The sequence below is a fragment of the Cnephaeus nilssonii genome (assembly GCF_951640355.1).
Source record: "Cnephaeus nilssonii genome assembly, chromosome: 6".
Classification (NCBI taxonomy): domain Eukaryota; kingdom Metazoa; phylum Chordata; class Mammalia; order Chiroptera; family Vespertilionidae; genus Cnephaeus; species Cnephaeus nilssonii.
The window spans coordinates 66,366,959-66,393,785 of NC_137077.1; the positions used below are offsets into that span (position 1 = coordinate 66,366,959).

Consider the following 26,827-nt stretch of genomic DNA (forward strand, 5'->3'; position numbering starts at 1 on the left):
TTTCCAATTAACTGTAAAAATCAAAAGCAAAATGGAGCATGGAGATTAGAAAAGGTTTCCTTTTCATTGAAGAGATCTGCAGGTCATGTGTGTCTGATATTTATCTGATTAACTCCTCAAATTTTAACTCTATTCCATAGCTTGACATTTTGGTTAAAACTTGCTAACCACTGAGAGGTTTTTACTGGAAGCAACAATAAGGATGTGGGCCACAAAAAGGAGGAAGAAAACTTTTTCTTTCAATTTTAATAGTTTATGGACAATGGGATGTAAAATGGTTTGTTGGGTTGGTTATATGCCTGGTTCAGTGTGGGGCACTGCACCAAGATGTCCAGAGCTGATTAAGTAGGTGGCATCACCTGAAGCAGAAGGATCCACTCTCATTTCAAAGGGTACTGGTACCAAAGTGACGGAAGGTTATTTCACTACCTGAAGGCCTATTGATAAAATGAAGATTTTCATGGTTCACCACTAAAAAGTTTTTTTAGAGATTAGAACAAGCGAGGTTCAAGACACTAACCTCATCCTATATTGTTTACTCTATTTGATGGTAGTGTGGCAGAGATGTTTAGCTGTTCCTAAATATGTATTCTGTCCTTCATTCTTGAATTTTTATTGTCTACATAGACACCCAAAATAAAAACATTTCCCAGCCCCCTTTGCAGTGGCCAAGTGTCTGTGTTCTGAACAATGGGACACAAGCAGACGTGAGATGTTTAGCTTGTTGGAAGTACTTTTAAGAGAGGTCTGTCCTTGTTTTCCTTGCTGCTGAATGGAATGTGAACAAAAGGGTTGGGACTGGGAACACCATCTTGAATCATCAGGACCACCACCTAAATTTGGAAAAGGCCCACCCTCTCTGTAGAACTTGGCGTCCAGGTAGGCCATTTGAGTGAATTTTTAAAAGGCCCCACTTCCTCAAGGCCAACTCAACCAGTGCCCTAGGGTACCTGATATGCTGATCCTGGGCTCAATTTCAGTCCCGAGGACGTCAGCCTTTTGCCCGTATGCAGGACCTGAACAGCAGAACCACATGTGGCAGCACTCTTGAAAATGGAGGTCACACAGGACAGAGCACCAGACAGACAAGACAGTTCCCAGGTCTCATCACCATGGAGTGCCATACCAGGCAGCCCTAGTCCACCTACTTGGATTTTTACTTGAGAGAAAATTCTATCTTGTTTAAACCACTGCCATTTTCATTGCTAACATAGAGGCTCATTTGCAACATACTGGAAGCCCTGTATTTTACTCTTGGCTATTTTGACTCATAACTCTTCTCTCCCCCACTCCTCCTACTAGATCACATTGCTTTTATGAGTACCTCATTAATCAGTCACCCAAAGTGAATACTACCAATTATCCTCTGCTCTGTATTCTGTGATTTTATCTTTCCACCACTGGGACCAGAGCTTCTGCCAGGTTGGCCTCATTACAGTAAAATCTTCACATTGATTCCTTCTGACTTAAAGTTAAGACCATCTGCCAATGGACAGTTCTACCTGTTATTTTGGAGAATAACACCAGGGATGATTCACTGAATTTAGATGGCAGTGTTCTCTGTTGTTTCTTTTTGTTTACTTGTTGTGTTTCTTAATTAGACAGCAACTAACTTATGCTTGAAGCATTGTTAGGGTTACATGTTCCAAATTACGGTAATGAGATTATGTCCAGAAAAAGCAAGCTATCGTTTTGTAGCATATCTTTGCCCTCAAAATTTTGGAAAATGACCTGAAACTAAAAATATTACTTTTTTTTTTAAAAAAATAACTTCTATTATATGATCTCTCAACACCCCTGAGGTCAGTGCACATATTTCCATTTTGTAGATGTGGAAACAGACGAGGAGCAATGAAATGGCCTGCCACAATTACACACTAGTTAGTGGAGCTAAATCTAAAACCCAGATCTTTTAGATAGGTGTTTTCATTACTCACATTGGTTCACACTCCTTTTATTTCCTGAAACTATTTCTTTGTAGCTCCATTTCAAGCCAGCAGGAAGTGCCAACCCTACCCGCAGGCAGTCTCGTTTTTGACTGTACAATGTGCCAAGTTGAGTGTTTGTTTTGGTCTTGGCAGCAGATGCCCTTATCTCCATTAATGCAAACAGCTCCCAGTCCCCTATCACTCTTCCTAATTGGTCCACCTCCCTTAGGCTGTTGGCTATCATTCTCTTTCATGAAGTTTACATCACTAGGTAAAGAATACTTGCAAGATTAAATCTGCTTGATTGACCAAATAACATAGTAAACCCATCTTTGATTTTGACTGAGATCATCTTGAAGCTTTCAAATTATTAAGTAAAGGGCAAAGGCAGTACATTCTTTTAGAACAGCTGTGCAAATAGTTTTCATGTTTGGATTTAGGCTTTTTTAAATTCATAGAATATGGCCCTTGAGGAGTCATACTCATTTATACTTTGGGTGGCCTCCAAAATGTATGTCTTGCATAGAAGTAAAATATTCATTGTCCTATGCTATGTGTGATACAACTCAGTTTTAACATTCTATTCATTATCTTCTAAGCAATGATATATTTTTACATTGAAAGAAAAAATCCAGACCCACCAGTCTCGTCACTTGACCAATCGGATTGGCCCCAGAAATTGTTTATTTTTTGTTTATTTTTTTAAATGTTTCTATTGACTTTTTTAGAGAGGAGAGAACACTGAGAGAAACATCCATCAGCTGCCTCCTGCACACCCTCTATTGGGGATCGAGGGTGCAACCTCGGGCATGTGCCCTAAACCAGGCAAGTGCCCTGATCTGGAATCAAACCAGCAACCTCTTGGTGCACGAGTCAATGCCCAACTACTGAGCCACACCAGCTAGGCTGAATCTTCTTTCTTTTAAAAATATTTTTTTATTGATTTCAAAGAGAGAGAGGGAGAAAAACATCAATGATGAGAGAGAATCACTGGCTGCCTCCTGCAGAAATCGAACCATGACCTCCTGGCTCATGGGTTGATGCTCAACCACTGAGCAACACTGGTTGGGCTGAATCTTCTTTCTTGATGAAACCAGGAGGCACAGCCTATCTAATAAAGAGGGACTATGCTAATTGACCCTCATGCCATCACAAAGATGGCAGCGCCCACAGCCAATAGAGGGAATATGCTAATTGACTGCCCTGCCCTCAAAGATGCCGGCGCCCACACCCAATAAGGAGTGAATATGTTAACTGACTGCCCCGCCCTCAAAGATGGTGACGCCCAACCCAATAAGGAGGGAATATGCTAATTGACTGCTGTGCCCTCAAAGATGGCGGCGCCCACACCCAATAAGGAGGGAATATGCTAATTGACTGCCCCACCTTCAAAGATGGGTGACGCCCACAGCCACAAGATGGCAGCGCCCAGTCCCCTCAGCCTCGCCAGGGCAGCAGGTGTGCAGCAAGGCCAGGCCCTCCAAAGTCCCCCAGTCCCCTCAGCCTCCCAGGCGCAGACAAGCCTCAGGTGGCGGCTGCCCAGCCACCGAGGGCCGCCGGAGGCTCGGGTAACCAGGGCTGGCCAAGGCTTGTGCTGCTGGCAGTGGCAACAGAGGAGGTATGATGTGGTGTTGCCTTCCCCTGATCGCCGGGTCGCCTCTCGCCCCTGAGGGATCCCGGACTGTGAAGGGGCAGGCCGGGCTGAGGGACTCCCACTCCAGTGCATGATTTTTCATGCACCGGGCCTCTAGTGTTCTTATAAGCTCATGCAAATTGTTTTGCTTCCCAACTGAACTTTTGTATTCCTGGCATTACTGAATTCTACATTAAAAAATTTCTAGTACTGGGCAAAAATGTCATTTGGAAAAAATCAGTTTAAAGCATTGAAGACTGGGCCATCTCCAGGTAGATTCTACATTGATAGGAAAATAGACATGACTCTTTTAAAGACAGTAATAGATAATAACTTGATAGCCTTAACTGGGACTGAAACAGGGCTCTGCTAAAGTTGTTGATACTGGTAAATGTTGAAAGTAGCATTTTACTCATGCATTACCCAATAAGTCAGGGGGAGAAAGAATAGTAGCAGCAGCCATTAGATTACTACTAATTCCAATCAGACTGTCCACATCAGGGCTGCTTAAACTGGGCCTGATAAGAATGACTCCTACTTAGTCAGTCTCATGTGGACTTACAAGCACAACATGCCCCAAGAGGTCTCCCTTCTGGACAGATGTGGCTGTTACGGAGTTTTGAATGTCTTACCTGTCATCATGTCTAACAAACTGTCAGTTGTGAATGAATTAGCACAAAGCCAAAGAAGCTTTGGGGAAGTCTGTACAGGTTTCTAAACATGCAAACCATTCTACAGATTAAAGTGGCAAATAGTTTTTGAAAGGGGTATTACTGGCCTCAATTCTTTCTCCTCCTATTTTATGTCTTTGGCAATAATTCCCTTTCATCCAATAAGTCTTTCTCAACCTCCAACCCAAATTTGGAGCCCCTCTGGAGATGCTTCCTTGGCATGTACTCTTCTGTTACATTTGGGGACCTTTTTATTCATCTATGTATTGAGTGTCTAAGGAGAGCTCAAATTAATTCTGGAATTTAAAACTGCCTGATTGTCCACTGTGGGAACTCTGAAAATGTGTTGTGGAGTCCCTCTTATGAAGGCCACTAAATAAAAAGTGGAGACAAGTCCTATAGCCATTTTACCATCTATGAAAGACAGATACAGCTTTCTATTAAGTACTTTAAAGATGTCAGCGAGAGAAAAAATTAAAGATTTCACATTAATTGCAGATATCTCAAGTACTATTCAAGAAGTACTGCATAGCTATTACTGAGGAAGGTGACATGAGTGGTAGAAGATCAGAATGAGGACAGGATGGGGCAGCATGTCTTTAGGTGGCTCTTCACTGACCCCCGAAATAGTAAACACACAACTGAAAAAAAACCTACAGGAAGTAAGGGGACTTGTAAAATCATGAGGAATGAAAAAGAAGCACTATCAAATGTTCCTTAGAAACCTGCCTTTTTTTTCTTTTTTTTTTTTTTTGCCTTTTCTTAAATAGCTCTTGTTCCAAAATGCTTTGCTATAATCACTGTTAATTTGTACTGAGGGTCATAATCCTCAAACCTGAAAGGTCACTAAAATTGTATTTCCCCATCCTTCCCACACACTGTTAACACACAGACTAGAAAGCAGACTTAAGGAAATTATGACTTATCTGTGAACATGAGACAGCTTTAAGCAACAATATTGGCCCTGCTTTGTATTACAGCCACATGTTCCTACTTTTTCAACAACCTTGAAAAATAAATATTTGAACTACAATCTTCAATAAAGTCCCTCTACATTTGTTGTCAACCTTAATCACCTTTTGCTTGTCTGCTTAGTGCTTTTAGCTCTTAGATGTTGCACCTGGAGATTCTAGCCTGCTTTATGATGTAGGTTTATATGCCCTTTAATTGGAAGCAAACCGCCTTAGATAATCCAGTGACAACAATGTTACAAGGTCCACTTTCCGTTAAAAAGCAAATAGAAATATTAGGTTGTTCTCTAAAATGAAGAAAAACACATAAAAATATACCATAATCTTCCTTTATCAGAGATAAACCCCACAGTCTAAAATGCCTCTTTTGTATTTTCCCCCCATGGCGGGAGTGGTGGAGTGCAAGGGACTGCAGAGTCCTCAATGACTAATATTCTTACTATGAAATTTCTCTGCCCAAAGAAAGACTTTAGTCACATAGTATGTTAAAACATTGTATTCATGCTACTACAATAACTGTATCAACTTTAACCCCAAGTTTTATTTAATATTGTAGTTATTACTTGTTGAATATGGAAGGATGACAAAAACATAAGCCTCACTCCTAAGGAGTGTTTGCTACTTTTCTGTGTAGGTTAAAGTGAGTTTGTGAAATGACATAGAAAAGGTGACATAAGAGGCATCTTTAAGGCAATATAATTTCTATAAGAGCAATATGACAAGTGATCAAAAATGAAACAACTGGTGAATATATGCTAGGGGCTCTGTCTGCATGACTATGTACAGCATGTGAACACCCCTGGATTTGTTACATTGTGCAACTTGTGTGGTTGAATTAGGGTTGCAAGTACCAATGAAAGCTATGTTTTAAAAAAGGGGCGAAAGTCGCTGTTGATGGAATTGTTGAAGAAACAAATGGAGTTTTTAGAATATACAAAAAATCAAAACTTAGTACTATCTCCAAAAACAGATTTCAGCCAATATCTAAACTGTTAGAATATGGGGGAAACAGACTGGAAATATTTTTCCAAGTACCTAACAATGGCTTTCAAATAGTAAGAGTAGGAAAAGCATCCATGGTAAAATAGTAAATGCATACAATGGAGGAATACCCCTTTGGGATTACCATCTTCCACCCAAATGTCTTGGTCTTAGAGAAAAACAAATTAGCTTCTTTTTGGTTTAATGAAACACACTAGACAAATGGGTTTCATTCTTGACATAACCAAACAGCTCTTACTAGCCAAATATGCACTGTCTGGTAGGCACAGAGAAGGGCCTCAAACATGGTTTTATTTTGACTGAGCATCATACAAATGTACAGATGTACAAATTTGCCTAGTATTTCCTGGAGCTGCTGCTCTGCAATAGATTGCATTGTAGCCAAAGGACCAGATTTGTTACAGTTTGTGTGTGTGTGTGTGTGTCATTAATAATTTTTCCAACGGTGCAAAAAAACCAATATAGGTTAAAAACAAAAAAAGCAAGGTCTCTTTATAATTTGGTCAAATTAATATTCAATACAAGATAGCATGTCACTAAGCAAATTATTCAAACTACAGCGGGGAAATACTTTCTAAACACTGTGGTCTTAAGAACAAGGAATAATGGTAGGGCAAACCTATCTGTTCACTGTCCTCAAAACAGAACAAGACCAGAACAGAACAGAACTGGAAGTGGTTTTATGGGAAAGCAGGTTCAAAATAAGAAAATATTGATATAGTTATAGGACTATGCCTGTCTCCTTTAGCCCTTCCCACAAGGGTGTGAAAAGTGAATAAAGACAGCAACATTTTTTAAAAGGTTAACTTATATTAAAAATATTTTGTTTATAAACAATTTTAATACTACAACGTATTTTAATACAAAGCAGTTCAAAGATTAACTGTTCTTTAAACTGTTAAACTTTATTATAAATTAAAATTTCATTACAAAAAAATTGCACATAATATTTGACCACTCTTAGGTTCTGATGCACTGGTATTTGCAATCGTTTCTTTAATCTTCAAGTTAAACAGTCTCGGCAAGGAGTCCAGAACGTAGAAAGGGCAATAAACAACCCTGTTAGAGCATTCAAGTGCAACTAGCAGACTTGTGGCCATGGCAGTTACACTTTCCTTAAGATGGACTGCTTAAGTTTAAATCCTGAAATAAAGAATCTCAAAAGGTTTAAAGAGGAAGAACTAAAAGGGACTGCCTGCTTTTTACTGTAAACACAGCCCTGGAAATTAAATCCCAAACAAGAATCTCTCAGGCATCAGAGTGTCAAGTGAATCAGGACTAGCACAACATAAAAGGGGAAAGTAAAAAATAAAAACAAAAACAAAGCAAAATTAAAATATGTCAGTCACTTTGAAGAACTATACTTACGTACATGATGTTATGAGAATCTGGCAGGGCCTAGAGGCAGACCAAACACGAAGTTCATTTATCCAACCGAAGAGGGTCATGTTCATTGCTTCCGATTTTGAGGGCAGGATATTGTAGGGAACTTGATATGATCGGTAATGCTTGTCTGCATTACACAGATCTTAGCCAGGGATCAGCCTAATCTTGAAGGATCATTCAAATAATTTTGGCAATTATTATAAGGACTTAGAACTGACTGTGCACCCAGTGTTCAGTGATTCTTGCTTTCTGTTTTGTAACTGTTTAAATTTAAGAGCTCATTTAGGCTGACTCCAATCTCTTGGCACTTGGAAACTAGTTTTCTCAGGTTATCAGTTTTACCTCCTTCTGAAGCTTCAAACAAGAGTTGCTGTAAAAGACAGGGAAGCATAGAAGTAAGATTTAGCTAGATTCTGAGCATTACCACATCAATGGATATGGCACATGCAGAAAATTTATAGGAAAACTTCAAGGTGAAATAAAAGATAAAAAGCATTACATCTTTCCACAGTGATGCACAAAGAGGTAACTTCTGTAAGGCTCTCTGATATAAACGGTGGACCTATAAGATAGATATACACACAATTCCATCAGGAAACATGATGAAAAACACCTTCATAATTCTATTTGAATACTTATTATTATTCATAATTATTATGATTATTCAAGATAAAATGGTTACATTGGGTTTGGGAATTTCCAAACATTTACAGTTCTCGGAATGTTAACTTCTATGCTTTCTTTTTTTTAAAAGTCAATAAAAGGAGCAGAATAGCTTAAAAAACGTGACCCATCTGACAAGTCAATTATGGCTTACCTCTCTTTGTCCCTTTAAAACAATCTCAGCAGCAATGGCTCTAAGAAAAAAAAAGGAATATAGAAAAGGGAAAAGAAAAATTTATATATCTTTGAACAAAATGAGATACTACCACTGGCAGAATACTGACTGTGGGAATCTGAGTACAAAACTTCCTGAAAGTAACAGGCTAAACTTCCAAGGAGGGTAACCTATAGTGAAAAGAAAAATTCAACAATTTTTATCAACTTTACAAGAATAAAGCAGACCAGTGTTTTGAACACAAATAACGTTCAAGAAAAATTCATAATTACTAGTAAAAAATACCTGGCACTATCACCTTTAAAAGAAAGAGAACATCACACTACAAGTCAGTGAAATCCCCAAATTTCAAAAAGGATGGTCTTAAAATGTGTGTAATAGATTTATGTGTTTGATAACAGTATTGTTATCTAAATGTTCTCTTTCAAAGAAAATTACAATTCTATCTATTTTGCATCTAAAGCAATTGTTTATGAGCTTTATATGCTCAGTATAAAATCTCAGCAGTGTCAAAAACAAATGTAAATTAAAAATCTGTCCAGGAAAAAAAAAAATGAAAACAATAGATGTCATTTAAAATTTACCTGTCTGGAGCAAACTTTACAAATAAAAGCAATAGCTATAAAAACATATACATGATTGTTGCATTACATTTTCCAGGTGGCCAGGCATGTTGGGATATTATATGTAAACATCTTGGCTTGAAGTTTCAGGATCTGAACATTGCTTTCTTCCCATTCATGATGAAGTAGCCTGTAAAGTATATTCAGGAAAATGAACAAAGCATTGCAAGTGTAGGAAACCCCAAATGTGCTCTATGAACAGAATGTTTGATGAGGTGCAATTTCTGGTCAGTTAAATTCCATCAAGGCTATTCAATAAGTACGTATAGAATGCCTCTTACAAAAATTACCCTGGGACAGGAACATGCAAACTAGCAAGAGGTCCAGTCAAGACCTATGCCATCTTCAACAAACTAAAATAAGGCCCACATAGTCCTATAGAATACTAAAGCATTCTCTCCAAATTATACTCCATGTGTCCCCTCCACCAAATTTTCTAAAATAATGACTTGATACAACAATTTGCTGGTATTTTTCCCTCTCTTTATTAAATAGAGTATACTTAATTATGAGTGTTTCTTGAGCTAAAATGTAAGTACAGTGACTAATTACTAAATTCTTTATTCTGAAAAAAAAAGACAAGGAAATTAAAAGCATTAAAACAAAGAAGTGGAGCTTTACCAGGAAAACTAACAATTAAACTACCTATATTCCAAAATGCTATCCTAACAAAAACTAGTCCAAAACAACCACATTTCCTATTTCACGAGTTTCACCAAAGATGATGTTGCATATCGCATACAAATTTCTGTAATTAGTTTCTGTAGATTAGCATGCTTTCTAATAATTTTTTTTAATGCTATGGCTATTTTTGTCACAGTCTTAGACCTTTAAATGTTATTCAATCTCTCTCTTTTTTTTAATTTTTTAACTGATTTTTAGAGAGAAAGGAATCATGATGTGGGAGTAAAAAATGGAGCAGCTGCCTCCTGCACACCCGCTACCAGGGATAGATCAGCAACCTGAGCATGTGCCCTGGCCTGAAATCTAACCAGCAACCTTTTGGTGCATGGGACAATGACCAATCAACTGAGTCACACTGGCCAGAGTTTTTTTTCAATCTCTTATACCCATTTTCCTATACATAGTACATGCTAAGAGGAATATAAATACTTTGAAACATGAAGGAATATTTGATAAATATTTTAGGTACCTTATGATCCAGCCATCTGTTTCTAAAACTTAGAAACAGAAGACACAACTGATGCAGTGAGAATGACTGCACAAGTAGAAGCCAAAGCATTAGTATGTAGGGTACCTTTTTGAATTAAAAAGTAAAATTCTTAAGAGTAAAAATTAGTTTTCTCTATCAGAGAAGAGAAACTACAAAGAAATGCTCAAAGATCTCCTTCTAATTGAATGTATGAAATCCCTGGATAAATGTTTCTCAAATGTGATTTGAGAGCTCAAGTTCAGGAATCTGCATTTGGTTCCTGGTGCATGCTAATATTTGAGATCAACTGACCTACCTGGAAATAAGTCATAGTAACCAAAATATATACAGGGAAGAGCAAAAGTATGTTTACATTTGTTCGTATGAAAAAAGACATGCAGATTATGATTATAATACAAGAATAAAATGTGTTTCATGTACTCACAAGTGTAAACCTACTTTTGCCAACCCAGATATATAGCTGGCTACTATCTCTGTAACACTTTAAAAATCTCTTAAGTAATGTTCCTTTGCCATGTAAAACCACACTTAGTGCTTACAATACCTATGCTAAGAATACATGGTATGTGCTTAGGAAACACAGATGAACTTGACTGAATTATATGCCCCCTTGCCCTTGTAACCTGCACAGTTTCCTGTAGTAACCAGATTTTTATGCTGACTTTTACATGAGTAGCTATCTATTACTTAACAACTCTAAAATTGAAGTCATATACATCAATGAAGAAGTAGTGGAAGAACAGACTATTCTTATCAAGCTTAAGAATAATTTTATATAAAAAGCCTATACTATTGGGCTGAGAACCAAAAGAATTTTTTTTCCTACCTCAGTGCAAGCCCGGAATTAGTTGGCATAATAGTGCAAAACTGTTCCAAGGTTTTGGAATGCTGGGTCTTTGGAACACAGCTCAAATAAAAGTAAATAACCTGCAAAGGTTGAGGGGAGAGGAAAAATAAATGCAACAAGATGTGAAATCCAATTACCTTATTTGTTTTAATGAGAAAACCAAAATGGTCTTAAGACATGAATGTATAAATTATAATAATGTATGATGCTATGAGTTATAGCTCCTACTATTAATTTTATTAGTGATTTTCCAAACATGAATTAGGAAATATGGTCTAGTGATGACAGCCATGGACTGAGAACACTGACAAGAAGCCAGGAGTCCAGGTTTTCATTCCTGAGTCTACCTTTACTTGCTGTATAGCTGGGCAAGTCATGGGGCTAATAATACCTGCCACATCTTGCTCATGGAATGCCCGTGTGTAAATGATTTAATGTCCATAAAGTGATTTGAGATCCTGGGATAAAGAATGGCATAGAAGTACAAAGCATAATAATTGGTTATCCCAATTAACAATACACCCTGCCCCCCAAAAGAAAACATGTATATGCATTGCACAGAATGAAAGGGGTCTCTGAAAATTTTAAAAAACCTTTCATTGCTTGTAAGAAGATAGCTTTATAAATTTATCATTAGTCAATTCTACTCTTAAAATTCTAAACAGCATCTGATTTCAGCTTTTTTATGCTTTATGAACAGCTCTATTTCCTTGACAAAATATTAACAAAAAGAACAGCTACACTATTAAGCCCAATTTTACTGTGAAGTTACAGAATTTTTCATTCAGTAAAATTTTCAGCTATTTGAGCAAAACATTACAAATATAATTACAATTACTTCTTTTGACCTTTCTTCTTTAATACATATTAAACCCTAACATCTCTTCAATTTTGCTTCAATGTTAAATTTTCTTAAATATACCATAATTGATATATGCATCTTAATCGAACCTTAAAGTGCTCTTTCTACGGTTGGAAGAGATACATAGTAAACACGATCAAGAAGAACAGTATCATAGAATTGTACACTTGAAACCTGTATCTTATTAACCAATGTCACCCCCAATAAATTTAATTTTTTTTTAAATAGAAAGAATGAATGCTAGAAAAGTGATCCTAGGAAAAGCTCTCTTGATATAAAACAGGAGTTTTGCTATCATTTTAAAGGCCCATTGTTTTATGTAACCGTCTAAAAAAAAAAAAAAAGAAAAGAAAGTTTTAAGTCCTTACCCTATTATGAAATTCATAGTTGGACCAGTAATCAGCACTGCTAAAAGGAATGGGATATCGGGCAGGGACTGTAACCAAACATCTATTCACTAAATCAGTAAACAATCTGAATTCTTGGATTTTGTTTCTGGATCCAGCAGCTCTATTATTGGCAAAGACAAGATAACTGCCAAAAGAAAAATATTATAATTTAGAATAATTAGGCCAGTAATTCTCTCACAAAGAAAGCCAATCACCCTTTACCCACCATATCCCCTTATTCCAAATACCATTCTTATTAAGAGGAACTAAACTTACTCCATCCAAATCTTCTGCACTATATCAGATCTCATGGCCACCCCTAATGCTGCCTCATATGCTTCCACTGTCTCTTTAATGCTTGATTGAAGAGGATGACAAAGGCTGTTTAAAAAAAATGAAGGAGATCACTCATTTAGGGGAAAAGATGAACAACATAGACTGAAGAACAAGAACAGCATTGATCAGACTGTCAGACCTCAGAGGGAAGGTAGGGGAGGGTGGGGACAAGGGAGATAGATCAACCAAAGGACTTGTGTGTTTGCATATGAGCCTAACCAGTGATCATGGACAACAGGGGGAGGGGGGCATGCGTGTGTGTGTGTGTGGGGGGGGGTTGGGAAGGGAATGGGGGGAGGGAGGGTTGATGACAAATATGTGATACCTTAATCAATAAGTAATTTAAAAAAAAATGAAGGAGAACATTGTATGTCTACAGCTCAATTCTATTAGGTAAAGAAATGACAAAGTATATTTTAAACATTACAAATATTATTACAATGGAATCCTTCTTTTGATTTTTCTTCTTTAAGAATGTATAAACCTTAGCATCCCTTCAATTTTGCTGCAATGAGTTTAACATCAGGTTAATTTTAACACAGTGTAATTCAGTAATAAATAGCAAGTGCTAGCCTAGTATGCAACATTTCTCTCCACAGCTGATAATGTCTCACCAGTAAATCAGCCACAAATAAGGAACTTGGTGGTTAAACGTCTCATCATCAAAATTCCCTTTACATAAATGGGCTGGAATGTCAAGTGGTCCTGGGATATTTAAGAGATACCTGAGGGGAAAAATACTGTTTGAAATTATGCCTATGCACACATGAACTTCTAATACTTTAAAGACAAACAAACAAAAAGAACCCCTCAGTTTCAACTTACATTTCCTTGAAATATTTTTGTAAGGTAATGACTTTAATTTTTACATGCATACCACACTGCTTTGGTCACATCTCTACCATCACATAGTTATTATTTTATACCTGCATGAATAACTCGTTCTTAAAATGATTTATTCTATCCCCAGAGTTAAACCACAATAATCATTTAATTGAACCTAATTAAAACCAGAGAATAACAAATGAGACAACCAAATATATAAAATTGTCCCATAAAAATCTGTTTTACTTTTTAAATTTTTACTTATTGATTTTGAGAGAGATCAATTTGTTGTTCCACTTATTTATGCATTCATTGGTTGACTCTTGTATGTGCCCTGACAAGGGATTGAATCCACAAATCTTGGCGTTATCGGTTTGATGCTCTAACCAGGGTAAAATCCGTGCTTTCTTCTAAAAAAGTTCTTTCTCGTAAAAAAAAAGTTTTACAAGGAAACTTGTAAAAAAAATAAATAAAAGTTGTATCATCCTGTACACCAAATAGGTTGCAGGGCACATACCGGGGTTTCAGATTCCATCCCCGTCAGGGTGTGGCCAGGGCACATACGGGAGGCAACCGATTGATGTTTCTCTCACATCCATATTCCCTTCCCCCCTCCCCCTTCCTTTCCTTCCTTCCTTCCTCCTTTCCTTTCCCTTCCCTTTTCCTTTTCCTTCCTTCCTTCCTTCTCTCCCTTCCCCTTCTCCTCCCCTTCCCCCCTCCCCCTCCCCCTCTCCCTTTCTCCCTCTCCCTTGCTCCCTCTCAAGTCAATAAACATATCCTTGGATGAGGATTAAAAAAATAAAAACAGCCCTAACTGGTTTGGCTCAATGGATAGAGCATCGGCCTGCAGACTGAAGGGTCCCAGGTTGGATTCCAGTGAAGGGCTTGTACCTTGGTTGTGGGCACATCCCTAGTAGGGGGCATGCAGGAGGCAGCTGATCAATGTTTCTAACTCTCTCTCCCTTCCTCTCTGTAAAAAAATCATTAAAATATATTACAAAAAGAGAATTTTCTTATAAAAATAAAAAATTTAAAAAAATAAAAACAATCTCTCCCATATAAACACACACATACTATTATAGATTTAATATTAGACATGATATCAAAGTATATTCTATAACATATTGACTCATAAGGCACATGTCCAAAAGAAGTCTAAGATCAAATAAGATTGGTAAATACTGAAAACTATAGCCCCCTCTTGAAATGCCACCATACATATTAGGATATTAAAGACTCTAAAAAGTCAATTAGTAATGAAATCTATTTGATTTTAACTAATTCAAGTTTCTCCCCAATATATTTGAATTTGTGTGTATAATATTTACCAACATCTTCAGGAATCATGTTTTTAAAGGAAATACATTGACCTCAACAACGACACACTAGTATAACTGTTTACCTTGGATTTTAAAATTATTTCAAGGGGCTAAGTTTTAATGGATTAAAGAGGCTGTATTGGAGGCTTTGGGGGTAGGGGAGGATGGGAGAAAGGGAAGAAATGGGATATCTAGAAGTTAGGCCATTACCCCAATTTGGCCATAACTAGCTATATTACCACAGAGTTAATCACTTACTGTATCTTCTAAGGATATTCATTTTCTCAACTGAAAACTGAGGTAAGAGGTAAATTCAAATCTAATCTATGTAAGATTCTATTCCTAGGTAAAGTGAATGAAATCTCCAGGTTAACTGTTATAGTTATCTACTAATCTTCAAATTGATTTGAAACACATGACAATTACCACATCTAGCTCTTTCTGCCTTTATACTAAATGTTACATAGAAAAGGAAATGATAAAATCAAAGTCTAAGTAAATATTAGAGTTCTAAGTTTTTTATTTTATAATTTCTACTCCTGAGATTTTTTACCTATTAACAGCAGACATCTATTAATAAACTTTGTCAATATATATATATATATATATATATATATATATATAAATTTTTATATCAATATCAGTATATATGACAATGCCCAAAACTATCTTACACTTACTGCCATTCTCCTAATATGTGACTCAAAAAAGATTTCCAGCCCTAGCAAGTGAGGTTCAGTGGATAGTGTCAGCCAGTGGACTGAAGGGTCCCGAGTTCAATTCCAGTCAAGGGCACATTCCCTCGGTTGCAGGCTCGATCCCCAGCCCCATTTAGGGTGCATGTGGGAGGCAACCAATCAATCAATGTGTCTCTCACACATCAATGTCTCTCTCCCCCGCCCCCTTTCCACTCTCTAAAAAAACAATGGAAAAAATATCCTCGGGTGAGGATTAACAAACAAAAAAAGCTTTCCTAAATTCACAGAAATGCACACTCTGTGTAAATAAGGTTTTCAGATTTACCTAAAAAGACTCACCACCAGATATCTTTTTCTTGTAACTCTGGAGGAATTATGAATTATGACTATTCCCACAAAAAATTTAATTAAGTAATATGACTTAATAAACAACCAGAAGATTATTTGGAGGCAACGTATTTTCAAATGTTTTTTTGACACTGTTATTTATCCTGCTTCATTAGTTAACATCAAGATAACCTGAAGATCTTTGATTAGATACTACAGCAAAAACTGGTAACATCTTTTAAGCTAAACCAATTATCTCCATGCCCAATGGGAGACCAAAATCAGCAAGCGTGTAGAAAGTTTGGTTCAGCTTTGGATTTATCCTGTGCTGGAGTTTGAGATGTTTTAGCAATCTAATTTAAACAGGAAGAAAGTCATGGGAAAGCTGAATAATCTCTAAATTCCTTATAGAATAGTTTAATTCTTCTCTATTAATTTGCATTTTAATTATTCTCTTATAATTTATTCTAAGCTATTAATCTAGATATAACACAGCAGAAAGAATTTCAAAAGAGCACTGAAATCACTGTCAATAAACTGACTACCATAAGAGACAGATGTAAAGACCCAAGTCTAGAAAAGAATAGTGGTCCAAAACTTTTTTACCAAATCTCCAATAAAACTGCCATGCCCACAAAATATTCTACAGTGGATGGACCAGTGACTTAACAAAATGTGAGTTGTTTTTTAAAATGCTTTTATATAGCCCGGCCAGTGTGGCTCAGTGACTGAGCATCGACCTATGAACCAGGAGCTCATGGTTCGATTCCCTGTTAGGGCACATGCCCGGGTTGTGGGCTTGATCCCAAGTGTGGGGCGTGCAGGAGGCAGCCTATTGATGATTCTCTCCCATCATTGATGTTTCTATTTCTCTCTCCCTTTCCAAAATCAATAAAAATAGTGTTCTGATCATTACAGAGAGGTGAGGATGAAGAAGGCAAGAGAACTTAAAAAAAAAAAAAATCATTCTTCATGATCTGCTGTGACCTTGTTGTTAGAAAAAAACTCACAGTGAAACCAAAGCAGTAAATACAGAGCTCTATATAAGTTACTAAGAAAGTGATGGTTGAGAAAAGAATCCTAGAAAGCTTCTTACTCAACATTTCAGAAGTGAGAGCAGTTCTCTTTAGAATTAAAAAAAACAAAACGGTATGAGGCAAATTATTTACATCTACTTTATTTAGATCACCAATAAAATAAATTAAAACTCATTTTCTTTTAAAATCACTTATTGTCTCAGGATAATTCACTGCCATGGTATTGTATGCTAAAATTAACAATAACAATAAATTAAAAGCAGAATGAGTTACCATGGTGTTAATATAAACCTTCATTAGTGTCTTTAAAGATTATAATGCATTTTACATCTTTCCATTTCTATTAAATTCTATTGCCTTCCTAATGGTCTAAGAGGGTGTTCAAGTATTTTTTTAAAATTAGTTTAAAATGTAGTCAATCCACACACAAAAAAATTTGTAGTCTTCCCAATGAACTATACTCTCTACTCTCTCATTCCTCTGCAAATTAAGAGTTCTACAAACTTACCGAAACAGATCCAAGTTATTATACTTCTCAAACCCAGGTTTAAAGAAGGATGCAATAAATTTCCGCAAAAATGGAAGAAGATTATCCCCTCGATTCTATTTTTAAAAGAGGAAGGAGGATTACACATTAGGCTTACAATGTTTAATTAAAATCTTTCAAGGGAGGAAAACCCCTAAGATTCACTATTTGAGTAGGTTTCTTGAATATGTGGGATAGAGATAATTTCTATATTCTGATTTCCAAATTAAATTAAACTAACTATTAAACAGCTTGACACCCAATACACCACAGTCTCAAGTTGCAGCCACCAATTAACTATTAAGCTTCTAATATATGTTTGGCACAGTGCTAGGTGTTGGGGCTCCAAATCTGAGCAAGACATGGTCTTTGCCCTCAAGGAGTTCTCTAAACAAAATTACAAAGCAATTTAATAAGCGTAATGGTAGAACTATACACAGGGTATTTTACAGCAGAGAGAGAAGGAATATCTAAATTTGCAAAGGGCAAAAGGACCAGTAAAAGCATCCTGAAGAGGCTGATGCCTGACAAAATTTACGAAACTGTGAAACATAAATACATCACATTTAAACATTCTAAGTCATTTCATTTTTACCTGCATGATGAAGAATTTGCATGTATGATAAAAAACCTCCGCATTCTGAGGATTTTTTTCAAATGCAGTAAGCCACACTGCCCTGGCTTTGTCGTGCTGATTTGTTTGCAAATATAAAGCAACAAGGGTTTCCAACAACTGGCAGTTCATGGGACAAGATTCCAATAAACATTTACAAAGTTCTACTGCAGCCTCATACCTTAACAAGAAAAAAAATGTCTATATATATTTTAAAAATCAACTTTTAACACAAGGTTAACTGTTTGCCAATTAAAAGTTTTACCTCTCTAGAAGCTGGTGCAGAGCAATCATGTTTGTGTAAAGTGGAACACAGACCTCTATTCTTTCCTCAACAGGAAGGCTCTCGTCTGTGCAAGCTTTCACTGCATCTATCCAAAAATATCACAATAGCATGAATCAAACATAGAATTAGTTACCTGACTGTTCTTTCAACTCTAAAAGACCAATAGGAGAAGATGGTCTAGCCCTTTGCTTGACCATCATCTTATTCTGAGCTCCTGGCATTTACCCAAAGGAGATATTTCAGATATCTCCAAACTCATAAAATTCAATCTCTTACCCTCACTTTCCTGGTAAAAATAAAACAACCCAATATGAGATCTTCCAGCTATCAAAATTTTCATTTCAACAAATGTCCCTTCATTTTCCTAAATTCCTTAAAACTTATCTAAAAAAAAAAATTCAAAGAATTATCTTTTCTTCTTTCTCTGACTCACTTCAAGAGACCTTGACTGCTGACATACAGCCATTTTAAGTATCTCCCCCTAAACTAGATCTTTTCCTTACTCCTTCAAAATACACTTCCCCCTTGTAAAGAATACTTTACTTTAAAAAAAAAAAAGAGAATATTTTACTTAACCAGGCTACTTCTTAAGAGAATAGTATCATGTTTTACTTTGTGCAACTGTCATTATATCCTCTTTGCCCAATGGTAGTATGACCCCCAGATTTGCAGTTTAAAAGTGAATGCCACTCTGAAACTGTTCATTTGAAGTTCAGTTACAGGATCATAACTAAACAAACCTGAGAGCCTAGCTCTACATTCATTTTATTTGATTAGCATTTGATAATGTACTTCCTCTTCTTTTTCTTTTCTTTTTGCCTCTGCTTCTAAATGATTGTTTATATGTTCTCTTGGTCTCGTATACTCCTTGTAACCTCTAACTACTATAGTTTTAAATGTCTATGTCCTCAGAGGAAATACCTCATAGCTTCAACTACTAAATAATTTACTGAGAGAGTACATTAAAAACTGCAAAGCATTTTGTAATTTAGTAACTTCTATGTTAATTAACTTCCAAATCCATTTCTCTATCCATAATTGTCCACTTTAGGTCCACTTCCTTATCTTCCTTATTTCCTTCTGCCAACAGGCATTTCCAATTGGATGACCAATTACCATTCACAAATACTATTTCTACTACCAAAATCAGTCTTCCCATTTTATTAGTTTTCTACTAATGCACTTTCCTTTTGCTAGTCTCAAGACCCTGAATTCATCTTTGACTAAGTCTTCTCTCCTTTCCTGACATTTAATCTGTCCCCTGCATCTCTATGTGCTAACTTTAAATGTCTCTAATAAATACTCTCTCTCCCAGTTTACTTTTTTTTTTTTTTTTTTGCCTCAGTTATGGCAATGAGTTTCTGGTTAGTTTTTCTACCTGTGGTATCATTCTCTTCAGCACATTTTTTTTTCTTTCTTCAAGAACCTCTACTGTCATCAAGTCTAACACACTTATACAAAGTTGAAAATTTGGTACGTATCATTCCACTTATGAAAGTTAATTTCTACTATTCTTTAGCACAAAACTCACTTTAATAAGCACTCTTCCTTCTTCTAATTTCCCTTCAAATCCAATGTACCAATTCTTACCCACTTGTTACTTTTTACTTACTTAGCTCCCCTAATAGGAATGTTCTTTTTTCCCCTTCCCTTCTTCGCTGGTTTATTCAATAAACATTTATACAAAGCACTTAGCACCAAGTCAAACACTGTAGGCACTTGGAAAATGTAGATGTAAAACAAGGATCCTATCTTTGAAGAGGCCCATTAAGTCACATCATAGTTGAGCTTCAAAATCCATAGTTGAGCTTCTAAGTCCTAATTCTTCTATGAAGACTTCGTTGATCATGCCAACCTACAATAATATCTTCCCTTTGGGTTTATGGCCTGTACCATATAACTGTATCAACCACAGATTCTAATCTCTTCTATAAGCACAGATTTTAGACTACATACTAATTCAGTTATCTGGCCTCATCTGTTAATAATTATGTCAAATGTATAGATTTTATCTTCTGACTAGGTTATATACCTCTTAGTTGGAAGGAATAGGCTTTATACCTTATGTGTCCCAGAGCAGATAAATTATTTAATATATCGTAACAATCAAATTCATTGATTGATGGATCAAATATTATTTGAAAAATAAAATATAATCTTTAACTTTCACCTTGATAAATTGCTTTTAAAAATTCAATCAACTCATTAAACCTATCAAATCTATTCATCTAGCTAATATCCTATGCTATAATCAGAAAAAAAGTAATTATGTAGTGTTAATTATGTACAGCTCCTAGCCTTCATAGGTGCCAATGCCAATCTCTTCTGATTCAATACTTAATCTTGAACTATAGCATAGAACTACAACTTGCAATTTATAAATCTGTTCTACTTAATTATGAAGAACCATAAAAAGGATAAGTTGATATTTTAAATAATTTATAAACATTTATACTTACCTTCAAACACTGCTAACAATGTATCAGGGTTAGTCTTTACATCTTGAACTGTTTGCCATGGCATTATAAATGGTTCTGTGTTAACAATTCTTGAAGGATTGGCATTAGATGGATCATAAAATTTTGAAGGGAGACTGTTGAATTCAATAAGATGTATGTAGGCCAGCCATGCCAAACATCGATCACTTGTTTTAAGGTACTCAGTTACTGTTCCATCATTAACCAATTTCAATGCATTCTAGGTAAACGAAAAAATAACTCAGTGTTTTTTAAAATAATGACTCCTATTCCTGAGATTCAAATGTAAAGGCAACAACGAATAAAACAGTTGTATTTCTTTGGAGTGGTTCTTAAATACCTACATTAAAACTTTTGAAAGTCACCAATTTTTTTAATCAAAAACTTTTTAGAAATATCAATATCAAATTAACAAATTTTATTATGCTAAGATTCATAATATACTTAATGAAAAAGATTAAATTTATCTGAACATTTTAAGTGTCTTGTTATTAAAAACCTAATAAAATAAAAGAGAAATTAGTAAAAACAAACAAAACTCCGCATCCATTTGGCAGATTTTCACATGAACTAATTTTTTTACCTTCTTGTTTAAATACTGAAATTTATTCTGGTGGGTATTGGACATACATTAGTTTCATTTAAACCTCATAAACACTCTAAAGAAGGTATTATCCCCACTAAGTAAATGAGGAAACAATCATAAACTTACTCAACTTCACACAACTTACTAGTAAGTGGTAAAACAAGAATTCAAATCTAAAGCCAATTCTCTACAAAGTATAATTAAATGCTACAACAACTATTTACCTGTAAAAGTGCAAGTGCACTTTGGGATCTTCCAGTAAATATGTGCAGCTGAACTCTAAACAAAAGAGCCTCTAAAAGCTGAAAGGACAGAATATCTGATGCTTCCCGTTTGGCTGCTCCCATCAGAAATTCCACCATTCTGTCACATACATAATCCTTTTCTTCAAAGGTGCTTTCTAGGTGCAGAAACTGCCCAAAGAGATTTCATAAAATTAATCATGCTTCATAAGATAAGATGTAAAATGTATATTTTTCACATCTCATTATGAAACTGTCTCATATTAAATCTTCAATTTCTACAAAAAAAGGAACATTATAAATATACATAAACTCGTCTTCCAGTACTATAACCTAGATTTGCCTTCTACCACAAGTTGGAAAGTAAAATCAGATGAACACTATGTACTCAGAATTTACTGATGTACTCAAAATTATCACTGAAAAAATTCCATCTTTTCTTTCTTTGAATCAATAGGTAAATGACAGCAAGACCATGATCTATCTCCAAAAATTCACATTTATGATCACACTAGAGGCCCGTTGCATGAAGATTCGTGCAATAGGCCTTCCTTCCCCTGGCTGCTGGCACCGGTTTTCCTCCGGTACCTGGGACCCAGGCCTTTACTCCGGCCGCAGCGGAGAAGCCAAGCCTCTTCAGTCTTCAGTCATCTTCAGTCTTAAGTCTTAGCTCGGGCTGGAGCCTTCAGTCTTCGCGCCGTGCCTGTGTATGCAAATTAACCCACCATCTTTGTTGGGTTAATTTGCATACTCACTCCTGAATTGGCTGGTGGTTGTCACGGATGTACGGTCAATTTGCATCTTTCTCTTTTATTAGTGTAGATACAATCTGCATTGCTTAGGTGTGTGACTATATAAAAATTCTAAAAATAGCATTCATATTAGAACTAGATGGCAAAATAATTAAAAAGACTTAATCAGCCTGGCCAGTGTGGCTCAGTGGTTGAGTGTCCACCTATGAAACAGAAGGTCACGGTTCGATTCTTGGTCTGGGCACATGCCTGGGCTGTGGGATTGATCCCCAGTAGAAGGCATGCAGGAGGCAGCCGATTGATGATTCTCTTTTATCATTAATGTTCTATCCCTCTTTCCCTTCCCCTTCCTCTCTGAAATCAACAAAACATACTTTAAAAAAATTAATCAAGAAATTAAAAGGCGCTTTAAGACCAAACAATTTTAAGGAAAAATATTACACACTCTAAAAATCTTGTGGTGATCAACAGCATTAATTTGGTACTACAAGGCTCCAGGTCAAAAATCAAGCATATTTCACTGTTCACATCTATTCAGTACTTGTGTTAGGCTAATTAGAGTGGCAAATTAATTCATTAAGGGATACCATGTTATACAATTATTTGTTCCGAATTTCAATTGGCAAGAAAATGATAGATCTGACAGTAATAGATTTATCAGAATGTATATCTGAATCTAACAGCTTCTGAGTTTAGCTGGTAAGAGTTCAGATACTAATAAATATTTCTTTTACAGGTGGATTCATTAAAATTTTAAGTTTAAACCTGAGTAGGAAACAGACCATTCTCTCAGAAAATGAGGAAGACCTATTTTCCACCAAATCTTTATATGTTGGCCAGGTTCAATATTAGTATGAATTACAGATTAATATTTATTTCTATAAAAATGATGACAGCCAGGCCAGAGTGGCTCAGTGGTTGAGCATCGAATTGTGAACCAGAAAGTCACAGTTTGAGTCTCGGTCAGGGCACATGCCCGGGTTGTGGGCTCGATCCCCAGTGTGGGGCATGCAGGAGGTAGCCAGTCAATGATTCTCTCTCATCATTGGTGTTTGTTTCTCTCCGCCCCCCCCCTTTCTCTCTAAAATCAACAAAAACATATTTGGGGGGAAAAATGACAGATAATATATTATTTCTTGGCATTCATGAAAATGTTTTACATGAATTCAAAAGAAAAATTTTTTCAGATGCTTTGCACAAAATTCACTTAACTTCGTGCAAACTAAAACTGCTTAAGAGCCCTGGCAGGGTGACTCAGTTGGCTGGAGCATTGTCCGTACACCAAAAGGCTGCAGGTTCAATTCCCAGTCATCGCACATACCTAGGTTGCAGATTCAATCCCCCGGTCAGGGAGCATATGGGAAGCAACCGATCAATGTTTCTGTCTCTGTCTCTCTCCCCTTCCCCACCTTCCTCTTTCTCTAAATATAAAAACATATCCTGGGGTAAGGATTAATAATAATTAAAAAAAAAAAACTGCTTAATAGGTATTAAAATGTTCATATTTTTTTCTATACCAACAAAGTTTTACAACAACAAAAATCACCTCTACTAAGTATTTTCTTCTTGTTTAGTCTAAATTAATCTAGACACAGAGAAGTGGTTTTGAGGTTACTGGACAACAACAGTAAAGGTATCATATCTATATGCAAATAAAGAATATGATCTATTAAGCTATATATCAATATTTAAGATGACCCAGAATTATAAATACATATACACACACACCCACACGTGCACACACAGGACTATGTTATCTTTTCTACTCACAGTCCAAAAACTTTGATAATCAGGAGCATATTCAACAGCTGTTTCACACATTTCCTGCACCTCCTCTTTGGTTCCTCTTTTAGAAAACAATTTGAGATAATGGCACCAAATTTCTGGATTGTCTTTGTTGTTTTCCAAAGCCCGCGCCAGAACATTTAAAGCAGAATCCAAAGACTCTGAACATAGCCTACATGTTTAAAAGAAAAGCAGGAAGATTTTTTTTTTTTAATGTTTGAAAAGTTTTAAATTGGGCTACTCTACTGAGTCAATTTTTAAATTCCATTTTCTACTAAAACCTACCAAGAAACTAGTCACATATGACAAAAATTGGTAGATTAGGATTTTCAGTCACATTTGTTCCTATTTCCCATAGACCCAACAATTCCTTTCTAAGTGGATGCTCAGTTAGCATTTACCAGATAAAACCACTGTGTTATAAAACCACTAAATTATCAACTTCAAATGTGCTTTATGTCCATACTCAGTAATACCTTTTTATGATTTACACTGATCTGGGAATGGGAAAAGTTAAACAATTCTCCCTCAAGGCCAGCTACTGCCAGTACAAAATATCAAAGCTTTCAATATAATAGTTCTTTTCAACGGTCAAGGTCTTGCTATATCTTGGAGAAGCTAATTGTCTCTCATGATCCTATTCATAAAATAATGTACAGTTCTTTGGCCTTCACTCAGAAAAATGAGTCAGAAAAGAAAACACTGCAACTTATCCCATTAACATGGAAATGACACACAGGGCACGTTAAATAAGCACCATATTCAGGTATGTAAGGTGTATTAGCATTCTGCAGTGCTGCCTTATTAAAAGCTTTTATACTGAGTTCTAAGATACACAATCAGAGTAGCCTGTTTTTAAAAAAAAAACTAAATTATTATCATTTTAAAATTGAGACAATAAAAGATTATTCCTAATAATAAAAGATTATTTCTGGTAAACTATCAAAAAGTAGGAGTTAGAATATACATTTATACAAAAGAAGCTACCAATTGTGAGACAAATTACTATTTACCTTATTTGCATACATGTAATATAACACTACATGCAGAAAACAAGGCAAGTCACCAGAATTTAGAGGATCTTAAACAAGCTTTAAATCTCCAAATGAAAATTAACAAAAAAATTTTAACCTGTCCCACTACTTTTTTAAAAACCCAATAAATAATTCTTATACCACTGAGAACTTACTGTTTTAACTAATCCTACTTTTAAATAAGAGCTCACTAGCATTAAAAACTATAGCTAATTTATTACCTATACACTGAGACATGCACACAACTCAAGATCTAATCTTAAACATTTTCTAATAGCTTTTAAACAATAAAGTGCTTTAGCTCTGTCAAAAAAACAAAGGTTCCATTGATACTAGGAAGGAAATATGATTACTACAGAAGGAATGAACCTCAAACACAAAAATAGAAATGTGCAACAGTTTACACAAAGACTAGAAGTAGACCTACCCTTCATTTTGACTCAAGTACTTGTATGCAAGTTTGAGCCAAAGTTGTACATGAGAAGGATTTTCAAGCACACTTGCTTCTAAATTAGCAATGTCATCAGTCTCATTTGTAAAGTATCTGACATCATCTGGAGTCACAACTGTATCCAAAGCTGGAACTTTTATTCGGTTCTCTGGCTGAAAGGCTATAAAAAGATATCATTAGTTTCATACTTTCTCTTACCCACAGACACAAGAAAAAAAACAATTGGTCTCATCTTTAAACTAGGACTCTGCTGGGCCAAACAGAAGTATGGTCTCCCTACTTTAAGGTAAGTGCCATCATTTGATAATTCAAATTCATGAAATTGTAAGAGAAAGTTATAATTTATGAAGATTATTTATTCCACTATATCTAAATTAAGAGAAAAAGTGTTACAGTAATGTAAATAAGCACAAGAGAGCATACACCTATCAGATATCTGCTAATCCACAAATAGCAAACAATTACGTAAACTTGAGATTATAAGGCAAGATGTGCTTGACAATAAGCACTCATTCATTTATTACTCTGTTCATTCATTTATTCATTTCGTGAGCCTACTTACTGCATGTCAGAAAACACAGGCTCAAATCAAAGATTAAATAAAACATCTGCCCTCAAAAAGACACAAGCCAGGCAGTGGTTTGAAGTTGTCACCATTACTAAAGAGTCATCCCTGGATTTACTGGACCATACAAAATGCCCTGCAATGCAAGGGGCAGTTCTACACAATGAAGAACTACTAACTGCATTAAATGCCAAATGGTATAACTGGTTTTTAAAATAGAAATGAAAAAATAAAAACAACTACAATAGTAGATACACCAAAAGATTAGTAAAGTAGAACACCACAACTGAATGATTCAGGATCTTAAATTACTTCTTACCATACTTAATTGGTCCTGTAGACTGTTCATCATCACTACTGAAACTATTCTCTGAAATAGGTTTTCTCCAAAATTTTGGCTTCCACTTTCTTTTATCTTTGTAGGTTGTAAATGGAGGTGCTAAAGTAGACAGGGAAAGACTCAGTTGACACATCTAGTTTTTATAGTTTTGAAGGCTACCCAAATAACAAAAAAAAGAGCTAAATTTATGCTGTTGTGTTAGAAATGACATATATACAGGGTGTCCCCAAAAAAATGTATATTCACATTAACAGCTGATAGCTCAATTTTGAAAATGAAATATATTTTAAAAATACTGCCTTTA

The 26,827-nt window shown here is 35.7% G+C and overlaps 1 protein-coding gene across 3 annotated transcripts in view; it reads right to left on the bottom strand.

Moving 5' to 3' along the window:
- Positions 1-5,605: 5,605 nt before the first annotated feature.
- Positions 5,606-26,827, bottom strand: part of ZFC3H1 (zinc finger C3H1-type containing) — a 64,250-nt gene continuing 43,028 nt past the window's right edge. For 2 of the 3 annotated variants that reach the window (XM_079773643.1, XM_079773642.1), the window contains exons 20-35: positions 26,503-26,622; positions 25,595-25,778; positions 24,119-24,305; positions 21,579-21,767; positions 20,751-20,988; positions 18,271-18,376; positions 17,988-18,186; positions 17,375-17,469; positions 13,275-13,385; positions 12,601-12,705; positions 12,304-12,469; positions 11,053-11,153; positions 9,081-9,182; positions 8,409-8,448; positions 8,091-8,153; positions 5,606-7,961 (exon numbers count right to left, since the gene is read on the bottom strand). In XM_079773643.1, coding sequence (XP_079629769.1) covers positions 7,824-7,961; positions 8,091-8,153; positions 8,409-8,448; positions 9,081-9,182; positions 11,053-11,153; positions 12,304-12,469; positions 12,601-12,705; positions 13,275-13,385; positions 17,375-17,469; positions 17,988-18,186; positions 18,271-18,376; positions 20,751-20,988; positions 21,579-21,767; positions 24,119-24,305; positions 25,595-25,778; positions 26,503-26,622 — 2,144 coding nt within the window. In that variant the 3' untranslated portion in view covers positions 5,606-7,823. The remainder of the gene's footprint in view (positions 7,962-8,090; positions 8,154-8,408; positions 8,449-9,080; positions 9,183-11,052; positions 11,154-12,303; positions 12,470-12,600; positions 12,706-13,274; positions 13,386-17,374; positions 17,470-17,987; positions 18,187-18,270; positions 18,377-20,750; positions 20,989-21,578; positions 21,768-24,118; positions 24,306-25,594; positions 25,779-26,502; positions 26,623-26,827) is intronic. The other variant, XM_079773644.1, reaches the window with a different exon arrangement.